The 17,816-nt window shown below is 43.2% G+C and overlaps 1 protein-coding gene across 3 annotated transcripts in view; it reads right to left on the bottom strand.

Annotated features, from left to right (window-relative positions):
- Positions 1–17,816, bottom strand: part of SEMA5A (semaphorin 5A) — a 476,129-nt gene that overhangs the window by 166,059 nt on the left and 292,254 nt on the right. For all 3 annotated transcript variants that reach the window (XM_047864782.1, XM_047864783.1, XM_047864784.1), the window contains exons 6-7: positions 11,189–11,251; positions 508–606 (exon numbers count right to left, since the gene is read on the bottom strand). In XM_047864782.1, coding sequence (XP_047720738.1) covers positions 508–606; positions 11,189–11,251 — 162 coding nt within the window. The remainder of the gene's footprint in view (positions 1–507; positions 607–11,188; positions 11,252–17,816) is intronic.

The following is a 17,816-nucleotide window of genomic DNA, read 5'->3' as shown; positions in this document are numbered from 1 at the left end:
AAAAGGACAGGTTGGAACTTCACTTTGCCTAGGGCTTCATTCGCTTGTTTGCTTGTTTTCATGCTTTTTGACGTTGCTCTCATCCAACTTGTAAATTCTATTTTCTTCCTTTGGATTATGATTCTCATCATAATCCTTTGGATTATGATTCTCTTCCTTTGGATTAGGATTTTATATACTTAGCAGTATCTCTATAATAAATCAAGATAAATGAAGAGCATGTTGAGGATTTGTGTTCAGGATCACTGGTGGGGATAAAGCTGATAGAAGCAGTTTAGAAACATATTTAAATTTAATTAAACAAGTTATAGTTATGTTCAGCTCTTTATATAATAGACGATGTGATTAGTAATAAATCAATACATTGAACATTGAGTTCGAAAAATATATTTTTTAATTAAAAAATGACTCCTTAGGGAATAGACATACATGTAAAACTACAGTTTTAACAGAATGTTTGGATTTTCCCAGTATTAAATTCTGTCAACGCTCAAAATGAACACCTACCGAGCGGTTGGTGCAGACAGGCGTGAAAGCATTGGTCCCACAGGTAAATAACCGGTCACCACCCACCAAAAGCACGCGGATGTAGTTCTGACATTCCTCCTGAGAAGAAAAAAAAAAAAAAAATCACAAGAAACATGTTACCAAGTCCTGAACACGAAAGGAATGGTTAATCTGAATATATTATGATCGGCTAACAAATTAAATGATAATTAACCACTAAAGAGAAAAAGAAAACAAACAAACAAAAAACCTTTTAGATATTGACCAAAAAATGACAACAAAACTGTTAAATAATCTGACCTTCGTTACCTGCATACTACTTGTTCAATAGAAGACATTTATGAAGATAAATATACATTCAATTAAAAGCTCAAAGCATGTGTCTTCTGATGAATGTGGTTTCATTTCGAATTGTACCTGTTGACACTGCAAACCTTAAATCACCTTTGACATGTGTTAGGAGAATAAATAAAAGGAAGCTATGAGATACCGCTCATGAAACAGTGTCTTAGAAAACTTCTCCAGAACTTTGGAAAAAAAAAAAAAATGTTACAAATGCTTCTCCAAAGGGAAGGGTCACAGGTGAAACTCTGGATACAAATTGCAACAAGTTTTACATCAAGTTTTCAAACCGTTGTTACATACACGGTGAGAATCTATAAATATTTTTGACTCTTTATGCAAAAGTAAAAATGTAACTAAAAAGGAAAGGCTGCCCAGCAGAAACCCCACGCTGGGTGTCCACCCAGAGTTGAATATGTCTCGTGCTTGCAAAACATGCATAGAAAATCTGGGGCACGGTCATAATAGTTCATGGACTTCTGAGCTACAAAGCCCTTCATTCATTCAGCAAGCATTTACTGATTAGATATCCTCTGACAGACATGTGCCAGAGGTCACGATCTAAGCACTTAGCAGAAAATGAAAATACAGGGCCATAACAACTAATATAGAGCTATCCATAGAACAATATGTTACTACCTGCAGAGGGGAGGGGAAGGGAAGAAATGTAGGAAGCCTTCCCAAGGGAGGTGACATCTAATGTAAGTTTTAAAGGAAGAATAGAATTCAGTGAGGCTTCCTGGAGGAAGCGCCATCTGACACTTGGAGGATTTTGCTGACCTAAGGGGGAAAAAAAGACACTCCAGGCAGTGGGAGGGGACCGTGGCAAGGCGCCGTGGCTAGACAAAGTGTGGCACTTCCATTGCAGATGGAAGAGGTAACACATAATCTGGGGAGCCAGACATGGGCCAGTTGTGCCTCACGAATGTGAATTTTACCCAGAAGGTGAAGGGACGCCTCGTGAGCTTGCACTGCTTGCAGTCTGACCTTGACCCAATGTTTGCGGTTGAAGGACCACTCAGGAATCAATGTGGAAGCTAAACGTGAGATAGGGAGACTACCGTTCGGGAGGCAGGCCAGGAAACCGCTTCCTTAATTGGGTCCCCGGTCATTCAGTGCCTGGACCGGGCGGAAGTGTGAAGGTGCAAAGCCAGGATGCAGTGAACCAACAGGACGTGGTGAGGAACCAACCGGGTGGACAGAGCAGATGCTGCGCGATCCAGGACGGTTTGAATCACGCGCTGCCCCACGTAAGAAGCCCTGCGTTTGTTGGCACAGCAATGCCCTCTCCGATCAAATGGAACCCCAGTCTCCATGGGGTGTTGATTTGCCATAACTCAGTCTGCTTGTTGGCCTGGTCACCATGACATTGAAAAGAGCTAAGTTTTGGGATCTCCTCTCTAAATGTAAAGTGAAATGTCAAGGGTAGGTAACTCTCCTAAGACCATTACTAGCAGTGGTAGCAAATGATCACCAGCTGCTAATCCGGACACCCCTCGAGGGGAAAAAAAAAATAGTGGAAGACCTAAGTTGAGTATCAGAAGAATCAAGGAGAATAAACAGGAGGCAGTAAATTGGGTAACTGAGAAAGGTATGTCAGACGGGGAAGAGGCTTGTTCTGTTCTGTTCTGTTCTGTTCTGTTCTGTTTTTATGACCAAGGAAAGGGCAGAGAGTTCTAAAGGGAAAGAACAAAACAAGACTCCAAAGAGTCACATGGTTCTCCATTCCGAGGCTCAGGGACCACATGGAAGAGGCAGAGGAGGGGTGCAGGGGACCGCCCACATCAGACAGCACAGGGGCACGGGAGTGGGCAAAGACAAGTGTGAAAAACTGAAGCCTAAGCATGTCTGAGGGAGACTCCAAAAAACCAAACAAAAACGAAAACAAACAGACACAAATAACTTTGGAGAACATGGGCTGGGAGGGTTTGATGCCCTAGCAGATGAAACAGACGCAAACCTGATACTGTAATCAATATGAGATGGAAAATTACAAACAATGGAGACAGGTGAGGATTTTATTTGTTCTTTGTTGTGCTTTTAGAATTCTTTCAAGAAGGAGTCTGTGGCCGTTTAAAGCAAGAGACTGACACAAGGCAGAATGTGCCAGAAACAGTCCTACAACCGTGAACACAGCCAAGGGTACGTTATTCCAAGATCCCGACTGAAAGAGGATGCCTACAGACAGGGTGGAGAGAAAGCAAGTGCCTCTAATCAATTATGGGAAGGGAAACAATCATGATAACAAATGGATGTTTGTCTTTATCTTCCAAAAGAGAGACAAAGTGAAGAAAAGACTGGAGGTCATTATCATTCATGAAGGCCCATCACAGCCTTGATGAAGCAGGTTAGGGAATGGGATAACCAGCCTGCAGAAGTATGCCAGAGAGGCTGGACAAATCCAACTCCTACTTTTTGTAAATCTTAGAAAAAAGCAAATGGTGGGGGTGGCGCCATATTATTTCAACTGGAACAGAGAATCGTAACAAGCCTGTTCCCGTAAGAATGTGAGAGGGTGCTTGGGGGCTCTACTGTCTCCGAATGGTCACGTGCCCGTGGGCTCCCCTGCTCAGTGAGGATGCAAGGCAGGAGGGAGAAAGATGTCAAGGACCAGGACGATCGGACATGGATGTCTGCACGGTCTTTTTCTCAAGGATGGAGGACAGACCCAGCCTTGCACTGTAAATGGGACCCGACGAGGGTAATGTTCTAGATGAGCTCAGGATCATGCTGGGATGCACCAGATGGAGGAGGAGAGGCGGAGGGAGGAGGAGGTTTGCATTATCACCAGCGAGGCTAGGACAAGGTCGTTTGCCCATTGTGTCCCATAAGAGGAATTTTTGGAGGCATGTGTACTTCTGTGTTTCTTCTTATGTGTCAAGAGCTGAACTCATTTGCCCGAAGTCTGGCTCAGCTCACAGCCTCCCTGCTTGAACTCCCTTAAAAGTCACCTCATGTTTAATTCACAGACTGATTCAGCTGATTCTAGGAGCAGGTTGGATGTGAACCCTAAACAAATAATGCATTCAAGACAATTTTTTTTAAGAGAAACTGGCGTAAGTTTAGACAAAAGAGAAATGTAGAAAATACAGGAATGGAAGAAAGTAAAGGTACTTAGCTTCTGAGCAGCAGATAAATTTAGGAATCAGAAAGTCGGAATTACCAAGGAAAGGAAATGGCCCGAGTGCCGGGCTCTCCATAATCAATGTCCTGCTGCAGCCGAGCCTAAGGCTCAAATTCTCCTGCGGAAAATCTCCTTCCCAGTGGATCGCCTTGTGGGTCACAGGTACACGCCTGGCCATTTCGTGGGTTATTTAAATGTTCTAGAAATACCGCTTGTTTTAAAGTGCAGGCTTGATGTAGAAGTCCTGTTAGGAGATCCTATTACAGGTTTGTCTTGTAAATCGACTCATCTAAATATCTTCGAGTTTCCTTTTCTCATCTAAGAATTGTTTCTTTTTATCCCATTTCTGTATTGCGGACGTGGTTTAAGGGAATTAAATGAATTCTGCTTTTCCAAGAAGCCACAGTGCTGATTTCCAAGGATGCTCGCAGCCTGCCACATGGCTTCTGTTGTTGATAAGGAGGGTCATCAATCTACACTTTGATAATAACACTTGAACATTAAGCAACCCGTGTGTGCCTGTGATCCCGCAGGCGGGTCAACCTGTCCTTGACTTCAAAGCAATTCTTATTTGAATTGAGAGCTGGGATGCACAGTTGCTGACTCACTGGAAGAGCTTTCAAGATGGCAGCAGGCCAATGCCCACTTGGTCTCAAGGACCTACGGCCCCGACCCCAGGACAGCAAACACACGGTTTAGGACCATTTTCTCAATGAATTAACTGGTTTTGCCTTACAGAGTTCATCATTTTTTCCCCAAGGGGTATGTTCTGCTTGAAGAAAGAACGTAACCGTGTAGAAAGATGACCTATAAACAGGGTGGACGTCTCAGCAATCCCCAGCCCACGGCCGGCCCATCGATATTAGGGGTGGAGGGTGAGGACTGGAGCCTGGCAGCATTTATGCTAATCACAGCACTCCCACTGAAAGCAGAATGTCTCTCTTAGTGATGCATCACCTTTGCAAGCATCCAGAGTGCCAAAGAGTAATTGATAGTAACTGCACGTGCCTCTCATGTTCAATGTACATTTACTGAAAGTCACGATGACCAGTTGGATCTTGAGAACTTGCATCATCCAATCAGATGTGTGTGTGTCTGTGTGTGTGTGTGTATACATACATGTGGGTATGAGACATATATGTAAGACATATGTGTATAAGATACACATGTATTATATATGTATATAGCTGCATACAGATTACAGAAGTTTAAAAGCTTATTTATTTTGAGAGAGAGAGAGAGAGAGAGAGAGAGAGAGAGAGAGAGAGCATGAGCAGAGGAGGGTCAGAGAGAAAGGGAGAGAGTCCCAAGCAGGCTCTGCACTGTTAGCACAGAGCCTGACATGGAGCTTGATCTCACAAGCCATGAGATCACAACCTGAGCTGAAATGAAGAGTCGGGTGCTCAGCCGAATGAGCCACCCAGGTGCCCACAGAAATTTAAATAAATATATGGATGCCAACATACCTATAGTTTTAAATCAAGATGTACATACCTATAAGCATACAGATATAAATAGACACATTTGTATATGGATATATATTAACATATCTATTGTATGCTACATAATACACAAGGTATTGACAAATGAAAGTGTATTTATTATGCATATATTTACATATGGGACTGTTTTCAACTGAACTAACTCCACACAAAACTTGTTGGGGACACCTCAATTTAAAAAAACCCAAACTTGCCGCACAGGACCTATACAGGTTGTTAGCATCTCACCCAAAGAATCCTCAATTTTTGCAGCAATTATATGGAATAAATTCAAGTCTGTAGTGTGCTGCACGCTTTAGGTCAAGAATTCCAGGGGCGCCTGGGTGGCACAGTCGGTTAAGCGTCCGACTTCAGCCAGGTCACGATCTCGCGGTCCGGGAGTTCGAGCCCCGCGTCAGGCTCTGGGCTGATGGCTCGGAGCCTGGAGTCTGCTTCCGATTCTGTGTCTCCCTCTCTCTCTGCCCCTCCCCCGTTCATGCTCTGTCTCTCTCTGTCCCAAAAATAAATAAACGTTGAAAAAAAAAATTAAAAAAAAAAGAATTCCAAATGCAGGTGCTTTGGGCGAAAAGGTCCAAGCGACCCCCACATGCCACCAGGCTCCTGAGCACGATGGTGTCATGTTTTCTTTCCAGTCCTTGCACAGCTGGACAACGTGGCTAATAGAACCACAGGGGAACCACAGGAGGAACCATACACAGAGCCCTGGACTCCAATCAAAACTCTCCCACTAAGTAATCCTAGGAACTTGGTGCTCAAAGTACTGTGATGAGATCACGAGCAAGAAAACTGAGAATTATAAACTCCGGCTTGTACACCAAGCAGCTCCTGGTGCCCTCGACAGCCCATGCATTTCCTACAGGGCACGGCGGAAAGGGCTGCGGAGTGACCCCAGACAGACGAGGCACCCGTGTTAGGGCAGGGAGAACTGCCTGTTTGCGTTTAAAATAATATTTGTTTGATAGACATTTAAATAATTCTCGAAGCCAGTGTCTATACTGGCACTTGAGAAAGAAAGTAATACAACAGACTTTATTCTAAAAAATTTTAGAATACAGAAAAACGGGTTTTTCTTCCTTTGGCTGCGTGAAAACGTTTGAGTCATTGTAGGTAACGTCATGCTCTTTCCCCAAAGTGAGCTGAAAAAATTTTTAAGTTTATTTGAGAGAGAGAGAGAGAGAGAGCAGAAGCAGGGGAGGGGCAGAGGGAGAGAGGGGGAGAAAGAGAGAATCCCAAGAAGGCTCTGTGCTGTCAGCTCAGAGCCAGATGAGGGGCTTGAACTCACGGAACCGTGAGATCATAACCTGAGCAGAAGTCAGATGCCTACCTGACGGAGCCACCCAGGCTCCCTGAAAATTTTCCAAGTACAACTGGACTCAAACCTCACAGAGAACTGGCAGCCTCAGTGCCTGCTTTCTCTTCTAAATGGGCCTGAATCAAAGATTTGGTGACATTTTCTTGACCTCCATCCACGAACGGTCAGTTGAACGGACTACATGTGAAATGGTGCCCGTGTGGGTCCCAGCAATACCAGGAGGCGGGGAAATGGGTCACCTTTCTTCTCCCCTGCCCTGTAGCCAGCTGAGGAATGTTCCCACCGCCCCGCAGCTCAGCCCCCCTCCTCCGCGCCTGGCATGCTGGCTGTATATACACCATGCTGCACAGACCACTGTTAGGGGAGAGAGAAAACAAACATGCATTCACGCCAAATGGCTGGCATTTTTCTCATTTTCTAGATGTCACATTTTGCATTATTCTTTTCATTTTGGGGAGAAGGGAAACTTTGTAATTCTGTGTGAGTTGTCATAACACCGTGCACAAACAAAAAATACGAAATCGCTGAATTCTCATTTCTAAACTCAGGGCTATTAAGAAAAGCCTGAATTCCACTCCTCCAAATAGATGTGACAACAGGCCTCCTTCATCCATGAGGACACTCTCCAAGACCTCCCAGTGGATGCCTGAAATCACGGTTAGTACCAAGCCCTGTCTATATATAGTATGAGTTTTCCTATACGGTCACAGCTGTGATAGAGTTTCATCTGGAAGCTAGGCACGGTGAGAGGTTACAGAAACAAATAACAAAACACAACAATTATAGTAATACACCGTGGTACAAGTTTTGTGAATGTGGGCTCTCGCTCTCTCTCCCTCAAAATATCTTACTGTGTTACAACCTCCCTTCTTCTGTGGATGGTGAGATGCCTACGTGATGAAAAGAAGGGAGGGGAGGGGCGCCTGGGTGGCTCAGCCGGTTCAGCGTCCAACCTCAACTCAGGTCACGATCTCACGGTTCGTGGGTTCGAGCCCCTCGTCGGGCTCTGTGCTGACAGGTCGGAGCCTGGAGCCTGCTTCCGATTCTGTCTCTCTCTCTCTCTACCCCTCCCCCACTCTCTGTCTCTCTCAAAAATAATAAACATTAAAAAACCTTGAAGAAGGGAGGTGAACGCCATAGGTGCTGTGACGGGGCGTGAGGCCACTACTGACCTTCTGATAGATCACAAGGAGGAGCCTTTGCTTCGGGACAATTGGCTGTCGGAAATGGAAGCTGCCACAAGCAAAACCGTGGACAAGGGGACAGCTGTGGCTGAAGTGACTCTGTGAAAATGTTTTCTGATCTGGCCTCTTGAACTGTCAGAACAGGAACAGAAGTTTCGAGATGCCTGGGTGGCCCAGTTAGTTGAGCTGCCGACTCTCGATTTCAGCTCAGGTTGTGATCTCACCGTTCATGGGTTCCAGCCCTGGAGCTGGAACAGCTCAGAGCCTGCCTGGGATTCTCTCTCTCCCTCTCTCTGCCCTTCTCCCACTTGTGCATGCTCTAAATAATTATATAAGTAAATAAATAAATAAATGTTTTCAAAAAAGAGGCGGTCTCTCTTGGAAAAAAAAAAAGAACAGAGAAATTTGGGTTGTCTGAGTCGTGAATTCAGGGACGAGCCAGGCTGCTCCTTTGCATAGGAAGTGTCCTACCTCCTTCTCTTCTGTGTTCAGCAGCTGGGCTCTGGGCTCTCACCCGATGGCTGCTGTGTCAGGTGCCACTTTAAGAAAGTACCAGAGGGCTCCCGTGTGGCCCAGTTTGGTTACCAGAGGGGCGCCCGGGGGGCTCCGCCAGTGAAGTGTCTGACTTTGACTCAGATCTCAGGATCTCACAGTTTGCGGGTTCGAGCCCTGCGTCGGGCTCTGTGTTGACAGCTCGGAACCTGGAGCCTGCTTCCGATTCTGTGCCTCCCTCCCTCTCTGCCCCTCCCCCGCTCTCTCTCTCTCTTTCTCAGAAATAAACATTAAAAAAAAAAAGTACGAGGACTGCTCAATGAGAAACATGAGCAAGTAAAGGAGGACGGAAAGGCTGGATGTCCCTCCCTCTGCTCTCCCCATCCAAAGATCCCCCCTCCGGGGCTGCTTAGGCTGGTGCCTCGACGCGCCCATCACGTTATTTTTCACACGTGAACTTTTACTGCACACGGGTCGGCTACACAACCGAATTCCATTCCAGCTGAGCACAGGTTGTGCACAAGTGTGTTCGGGCCCATCAATACACTTAGTACAACGCACGAGAGCGTCCGATCGCCCCTCGAGTCCTGGCAGGTGAAACTCATCTTCATCTGTGTTAAGACAGGCTTAAAAAATGCCACCCACAAATGCCGTTTCAATCAATTTACAACTACTGAGAGGTGCCATTGTTTTTAACCTATTAAAACCAGAAACATACGGAGCTTGAAGGTCTGCTTTCATTTGACAATGTTCCCTTCACTCACTTGTCTTCTGTGTTTCGGAAAACTCAGCCGAGGGTAGGAATGATTGATCCCTCGTGTCAATCAAGTGCCCATCACCTAATGGAAGGAAAGATGGCCTTTCCCCTCTGTTTCTGATGGTCACTTGCCTCATTTCCAACCTCATGACCAAACAACCAAGTGGCCATAGCTTAAGGCAAAACATGGGTCAGTTTTGACTCAGCAGAAGCAGTTTTTCACTCTGAGTAGTAATGACCTGCTAGGAAAAGGCTACCACATTGATTCTTATAAAATTATTGACACATAGACTATAAGCAGAAAGAAACACTGGCTACATTAATAATCCTTAAACACATAAGGAAACAAGGAGACTTGTGGCCAAAAAAGGGAAGGACACTTTTTTTTTTTTTTTTTTTTTTAATGTTTATTTATTTTTCAGACAGAAAAAGACAGAGCATGAGCAGGGGAGGGGCAGAAAGAGACAGACAAACAGACAGGCAGACAGAATCCAAAGCAGGCTCCAGGCTCTGAGCTGTCAGCACAGAGCCTGATGTAGGGCTTGAATCCATGGACCGTGCGATCGTGACCTGAGTGGAAGTCGGATGCGTAACTTAGCGAGCCACCCAGGTGCCCCTGGAAATTTCTGCCTTCTTTCTCTTTCTTCGTCTCCTAGCATTTCCCTGGCTAAGATTGCATTGTCTTCCTTCCCCTCTTCCTTCTTCCTGGTTATTCAAGTTTTGGAAAACCCAATGATTAAGACTGCCCTCCGTGTCTGACTCTCAAACCCGTTAACTTGAAAGACAGAAATGGGCAATGCAAATGGGTAAAATAAAGTGCATAACAGTCTTACCCAAGTACAGACAGCGTGACGATCTTTTACCAGTGCTCACTCCATTCGCCACACTTTCCCCAAGCTCTTGGCTCTGGGATCACATTGGCACAGGGAACCTTTCTTGCTGTTCTTTGTGTATCTGTTCTTCACTCTAACACATAGTGTGATTCACATTGGAAAGGACCGTACTCCCATAAAGTAAGACCATCACTGTCAGAACGAGACATAATGAGCCCATGTACCAGCTGCAAGAGAATTTCCTCAAGATGATGCGGTGTAACTTTCTCAGAAACAGATTTCCTTGGATGAAGGAACTCTGCTTTTATTGAGCCTGCCAACTGTGTGGAAGCAGGTCTACCCCATGCACAGTTGCTCAAGAAACGCATTTCCAACCTTGGCTATAAACTGCTCTTTCCAGGGGCACCTGGATGGCTTAGTCAAGTAAGCATCGGACTCCTGATTTTGGCTCAGGTCATGATCTCCCGGTTCATGGGTTTGAGCCCTGCACTGGGGCTCCGCACTAACAGTGGGGAGCCTGCTTGGGATTCTCTCTCTGCCCCTCCCCTGCTTGTGTTCTCTCTCAAAATAAATAAATAAATAAATAAACAAACAAAAAAACAAGCATTGTGTGTGTGTGTGATATTCAACTGCTCTTCCCTTAGAAACCTGGGGATGCAAATGTTCATATGGAAAATGGGTAGCAGACAGAGAGAGAGAAGGAGTTTAATTTTATACATAGGTTAAGATGAATTTATAAAGAAACCTCATAATTTCTGATGTAATAATTTTATTTATCAAATGGTCACTTTATGGGATTAGCTCTAAGATATGATGGGGGGGAATCAAAATGTTACTTCAAACATTCAGGCCCATATTTTTCTGAATGATATTACGGCCAATTGATTTCATGTCACAGCCTAATGATTAATTGTGCAAATCAGATCGGATCTTATAGTCCCAATCCTTTTTGGAAACCGTGGTTAATCCTGATTTAAACATTAAAGCTTTGAGAATCCACTGTACCTATATTTTGCATCGTGCTTGTTTCCAATTTCCATGGCACTATCATCAGGAATGGCCTTCATATTCAAATGCCCCACATATATTCCTTCCAACAGGTGGCCACACCCTTCCTTAGGCACACGCTCCTTACCTTTGATTTGCCCTTACTGTAACAGGCCTTCTTGGTGACTTCGTCACAGCCCCACTCCACAGCCTGTAGGAAACACCAAAACGACAGCGCTTGGTATGGTTTTGACCGAAAAAAACGGGAAAAAATAATAAGCCCCCAGTACTCAGATAAGGAAATGTGGGCATACCGTGGAGCCAGTAAGAAGTTACACTAAATCCACGAAATTCACGCATAGGGGCTTATACCTAGCTTTGAAATCCAAGCCTTTGAAAGGACTGGTCCCCTAAGCATTTGCATGTAAGCAGTAACAGTGTGATAGTTAGACCCATCACTGTAAGCAGGCAAGGAGTGGGTGTCACTTGAGTGAAACTGTCACTTGAGTGAAATCACAGGACAGATCCGCAGCATGCGGAAAAGCCCAGCCTCGAAACAAAATGATCCGAACACTCATTTGGACATTTGTGTTTTCTCTTAACAGTATGTCATTTATCAACATTCAAAGATAATGGAGCAAGGATGGTTTTGCATATCCTTAGTCCCAAGATCCATGTATACATGATGAATAGTCAATAAAACAAACAGCTCAGGCAAAGAACCGCTTCACCTGATGCCAGTGATTTTCATACTGTTATCAGCTCTAACTAAACACTTAGAGCTGCAGCCCGTGGGCATTTTTTCCCAAACTTTCCAAATCGAGCTCACAGTGATCAGATCGCTACGCCTACTTTCAAACGGCTGCCGACTCACGAAGGGAACCGTGTGATTAGTTGAGATGGTATACAGTGCTGATTTCACTGGAAGAAATGATGCCTGCACACGTTAACCGTCTACATGCTGAGACTGTGAATCATTTCTTTGAACAGACTGAAGCATCTGAGTTGTTCATCTTTTGTCTTCCTGTCGGTTCGTGTTTCATCCTACTACGAGAGCTGGAATTTCCAGAGAATTTAGGATTTCTGAAGAACCAGTTAAATCATTATCAGGGAAAAAAATTTACGCGAGGGACAATTTTTTGTTAGTGTGAGCCAATGTGAGACAATATAGCAAACAAAGCCAAAAATAAGCTACTGTCCAATATTAGGAAGGAGAATAATGGCTTCAGTCTTCCTTCTAGAAAGGAGGCATTTTTCAATTCTCCTAAACCTAGGAGAATAACAGAGTAATGGTAGCAGCATCATCTAGTATCGACTGTCCTCCAAAGAATGTTACATAACAGAGACTAAAGCACAAAGCACTGCAACTTGTATAATTTATCTTTCTTGGCAAATATGAGTCCATAAGAAAAGTATTCTAAAGAGAACCCCCTCAGTGTCTTTCAAACAGAAACAATACTATAACTGTTTCCTCTTGTGTGGACTTAGAGATTTTTGTGGGTGTCAACATCTGATAAGAGAATTCGTTAATTCTTCCCGTGATTTCTTCCTGTTCATAATGGTTAAAGGCAGCAATAAAGTCACAGCTAGTCAGCATCTGATGCGAACAAATGACTTGAATTCCCTGCTACGATGACAAATACTTCCATGAAAAGAGAGGACACCTCCCGAGAAGAGATAAGGGTTTCCTGAGCACGTGCAGATCTAGTGTCCCCACGAGGCTCACCTAAAATAAGTGATTACTATTACTCTGAGTGGACCTTTCTCAGATCTCTTTACAAAACTGACTTTGTTGTTTGTATTGAAATAAAGATACCCATATTTCTGCCCTTTGGTCAACTCAAAACAGAATCAACACACTACAACATGCTCTTCAACAAAGCTGACCTTACTGCAACTTTGACTTCTTATCACCAAGGGGATTTAGTTATACAGTTACCAGGACAACCACACAATAAAAAGCTTTAGATAAAGAGGCACTCCTAGGGGCTCTTGTTATCTAGTGATTTTGTTGAAAGTTAAATAGTAATTTCCTTTTCAGTAAACCTAAGACCTATGAGGAGCATGGTTAGTCCGAGGGTTGCAAGGATATTTATCAAATGCCATCAAAATTGTTCCAATCCTTCTGCCGAAATGGCAAACAAATAGTTTCCCCAGTCTGCCTAGTGCCCGAGTAGCCTTTGCGTTTTCAAGATAAATACTGGCCAAGGACTGGAAGGGGAAAGTAACAGAAAAAAGGATGAGAGTTTTCAAAAATATGTCATGACTTTATCCAGTTTAGCAAGAAAGCGTACCTGCACCCACAAGCTGATTAGACCACTAGAAAATAGGATGAGTCTTACAGATTTTTCTGAAGACAGTTATTAAAAGTAGCAAAGTTACTTCCAAGGCATTTTCATTACAGTATAACCAGTTTTCCAATAATATTCAAATCCAGAATTAATTGAAGACCATGACTGTATAGCTTTTCTGTTGATTCGCTTCCTACCTGAACAGAGGACAGGAGAGAGAGACAGGATTTATGTTAGGAATGGACTGAGCTACCTCTTGTGAAGCTGGATAAGTATTACCGGATGTCAGAGGACTTATCAAAGAATACAGTGGGAAAACATGTCTTTTCCGGATTGGTCTAAAATCGAATGTTCCCGATTAACCCCAAGTGTCTTTCTATCCCCTCACTGAACTAGAGGTTACCCATTTGACCACTTCACAGCTGGGGATGGTGGGGGGGGGGCGGTGGGAGGGGGGTGGCAGGGAACAAAAACAAACAACCAAAAAAACCCACCACTTTATTTAGAAAGAAATACAAGTATCAGTAGCATCCTCCTGGACCAGAGTGTACTTCTCGGAGTTACTCATTCTGTTTGAAATTAAATCATGTTTGAACCAAGTCATAACTTTCTTTCGTCCACAAGACTTGTTCTAATCAATTAAATTCCTTTTAATCAAGCCTTCTCACTCTATCCTCAAAGAAGATTCTTTGTTATTCTTTCACGCATCATCATTTTGGAACAAACCCCATTGCTGATTTGTGAAGCCATCTTTCCAGCTGACTTCGTTTTAAGACACTTTCGCCATCCACACGAACCTATCTTTATGGCAGTCAAAACAACTGTGAAGGCATTTAACATCCTATGTTTCAGATCTCCGTATAACACTCATGATCTTCTTTCTTGAGTCTGGGTTTTGTTTTGTTTTGTTTTGTTTTGTTTTGTTTTGTTTGTCTTCTTAAATCTAATTTCTATCATCTCTTGTCTTTTTCTATTGCACAATAGCCTCATAGAGAAAAAAACGTTAATTCTCTTTTCTGTTCTGCATTTAATCTTCATTATATTTTCTGGCAGCAGACAAGTAGCAGTAATATTGTGGTTACATGGATATCCACAGGCTATAGAGACTAGGCAAAGAGTGTGAGACATCTACATCTTAAAAGACACGAAGATTCCTGTTTGTGGAATGTTTTTTTGTTTCGTGTTGTTTTGTCTGTAAATACACACCGATAACATCTGTGCCATTCAGCCACTTACAGATTTGCTTTACGGGCACACTTCAATGTCTCTTTCATGTGATATGTGGTTAGTGAGCTCCGATGGAAGAGAAACAGACATATGCAGGATATTTGCACACACCAGGTATTAGTTTATGATAAAATATAAGGGTCTTCCATCATCTGGACGGCACTTGCCAAATGTGAGAACTCCACAGTGGTCATTTCCATTGTAACAACAGCCATGTTCATCTCAGGCCCAGGGATACCCTGGAGCTCACAATATCATCAACTTTCAGGAAAGCCACAGTGCTACAGGCAGATGGAAAAGGAAATAGAATAGGTTTACAGAAAATCATTTAATATCTGCAGAAATCCTGGGGATGTAAGGAAACGCGACACGGCACATACCTCACCATGATGCACATACACACGCTCAAGCTATGATAAACGGAGCTAGGATCTCAGGAGTAGATCCGATGTGGGAAAGAGAAAAGATTGGCTCTATGTACGTGTTACATACATATAAGTCCACAGTTCTCAGAAGTATATAAACAAAGCTGTGTATTATCACATTCCGCAGCGAGAGAAGTTAATTAGACAGGGACCAGCAAAGGCAGATACTTTTCATAAAAATGAAGAGAACAACATTCTAGGCAGATGGGCCACTACTCTTTCAGCAGATGGCTTTGCTAATTAGATACTGGCAAAAGATAACATTTAAAAAAACTAATTTAATTACACAGTGCCAAAAATTAACAACCACCTGAAGGCTTTACATATATATATATGTATATATATATATATATATATATATATATATATATATACACACATATATATATATGTACATATACACGATTGCATTCATATTCTTATGTCATGGATTTCTGTGAAATGCTGGAGAATGTTAAATCGTGGTGGCAGCTATAAACACATTGCCAGGGAATGTGAGACCATATCCTTGTTCAAAACAGCAGCGAAACACAAATGAGTAGGAACTTGAAATAACTGTGACTTTTACGTAACTCGAATAAAGTGTTATAATCCAGTTATCCTTAAGCGCAGACATGCTCACTAATTACCTTTAGTGGCCACACATGACAGGTTTACAAGTAGCACTAGCGATCGAATGGTGTGCCTCGAAAGACACGAGGGGTAAATAGTTTAGTCGCTCTGGAAGGATCTGCTCAACATCCCTCTGTCTTTACTTCTTAGTGTCCATTGTACGTACGTTTGCTTTTAATGCTAATTTGCGGTGCACTTGCATTTACGTCCACAGCAAGTATAAGAGAGTCTATTTCATTCTTCCTGCTGACCTCCACATCAGAGAACTCTAAGGGGACATCAGTCCTATTATCCAACTGCTGGGTTTCCATCCTCATGACACTGACATCATCCAAAATTAGAGAAACACGTTACTTTAGAAATCCCATAAAAACGTGTTAGTACTATTTTTAAAAACCTTATATCGAAGCCCAAGATTTTCTTCCACATAAGAATACCAAATCAAACTTACTGTGGTAACTGCACAGCGGAGTTCCCAACTTGTTAAATGCTCGCTGGGCCTTCTGATTTTCGCTGGATCTTTCTAAACTGAGGGCTGTTTTGTAATTGAGGAGACAGTATATTAGATTCCTAGGGCTTTTATAACAAAGCACCGTGGCCTGGGTGGCTTAGCAACAGAAACTCACTCCCTCACAGTCCCCGAGGCTAGAAGTCTAAAATCAAAGTGACAGGAAGGGTCCTCCTTCTGGAGTCCCCAGGGGCCAGTCGGCTCCCTGCCCCTCTCATAGTCTCTGTCGGTGCCCGGTAGCCCTGGTGTTCCAGGCCTTGTGGGACCATCACGCCAGCCTCTGCCTCTGGTTGTCCAAATGCCCTCTTCCTATAAGGTGACTGTTCTTTGATTAAGGCCCACCCCACTCTAAGAAAACCTCATTTTAGCTAATTACATCTTGCAAAGACTCTACCTCCAAATAAGGTCACCTTCTGAGAATCTGGGTGGACATGAATTCTGGAAGGAGATTATTCAACCTGGCACACAGAGTGTGACATGAAAGTAAGAGTCTGAGATTGACAATTAATAGTACACAAATAAGGGTCATTGATTTTCTGGAAATTAGCTGCCAAATCTTAGGCAAAATATTGATAATAATTTACAAAACTCTTGCATTGCGCTAACTATAGATCTGGGTATTTTTATACATTTTCTAAGTCTCTACAATTTTATGTGAGAGATAACATTACTAAACATTCTGGATGAGGACGTCAGCTATGTAACTTTCCAAGGCCACAAAAATGGTGAGTGGGACATCAAGATTTGAACTTGGTAACTTGGATTGAAGTCTGTGCTCTCCCATCATCGAAGTTGTTAGAGTAAGTGACCCTCATTACTGATTGTCATGGTTCCTTTGCCCCACAATGTAGACAAATGCATGTCTCAATCACAGAAATTTGCACACATCTAAGTTCAGAGCTGTTGGCATTCAGTAAATATTAACTAATCATAAAAGATATTCATTCCTTTGTCATGAGGCTATGGATTTTTAAAGCTTCTGGACCTATTGATGGTCCTAGTATTGATCTTAAGTGGGCCATGATTCACTAATGAAACTCTAAGGTCAACAACTACATGGCCAAAATAAGACATAAAAATCTTAGGTTGGTTTTGTAAAATTAAACATCTTGAATATGAGAACACAGTCTATTCTTGACGACAACAGCAATGTTGTACTTTTGAAAATGAATACCGAGGAGAGCGTGGGTGGCTCAGTCAGTTGAGCATCTGACTTTGGCTCAGGTCATGATCTCACGGTTCCTGAGTTCAAGCCCCACCTTGGGCTCTCCTCTGTCTCCCTCTCTCTATGCCCCTCCCGTACTTGTGCTCTCTCAAAAATAAAAATAAAACATTAGAAACAAATATTGAAATACTATCCTTCCTCTGCGATAGCCCTGCAAGGGTCCTTCATTCACCTAGAGTAAAAGTCAAAGCCATCTGGAACGTTCTGCCATATCCAGTCACTTATTTTCTATCTCATTTCCTAGTGCCCTCTACCCCACACTCTGCTATGGGAGACATGGGTTCCTTGGTGTGGTCCTCAGACAATGCACACATGTTCCACTTTCTGGAACACTCTTCTTCTAGATACCTACCTAACTAATGCCTGTGACTCCTGCGTATATTTGTTCAAGTACTATCATCCTACTGGGGTCTTCCTAACAATGTATTTAGTAAAACTGCAATCTGCCTCATGAATCCCCACTAGAAGGCAAGCCACATTTGGGCAAA

This window comes from Prionailurus viverrinus, chromosome A1 (genome assembly GCF_022837055.1).
Source record: "Prionailurus viverrinus isolate Anna chromosome A1, UM_Priviv_1.0, whole genome shotgun sequence".
In the NCBI taxonomy this organism is placed as follows: Eukaryota; Metazoa; Chordata; class Mammalia; order Carnivora; family Felidae; genus Prionailurus; species Prionailurus viverrinus.
This window is presented reverse-complemented; position numbering and strand designations above follow the sequence as displayed.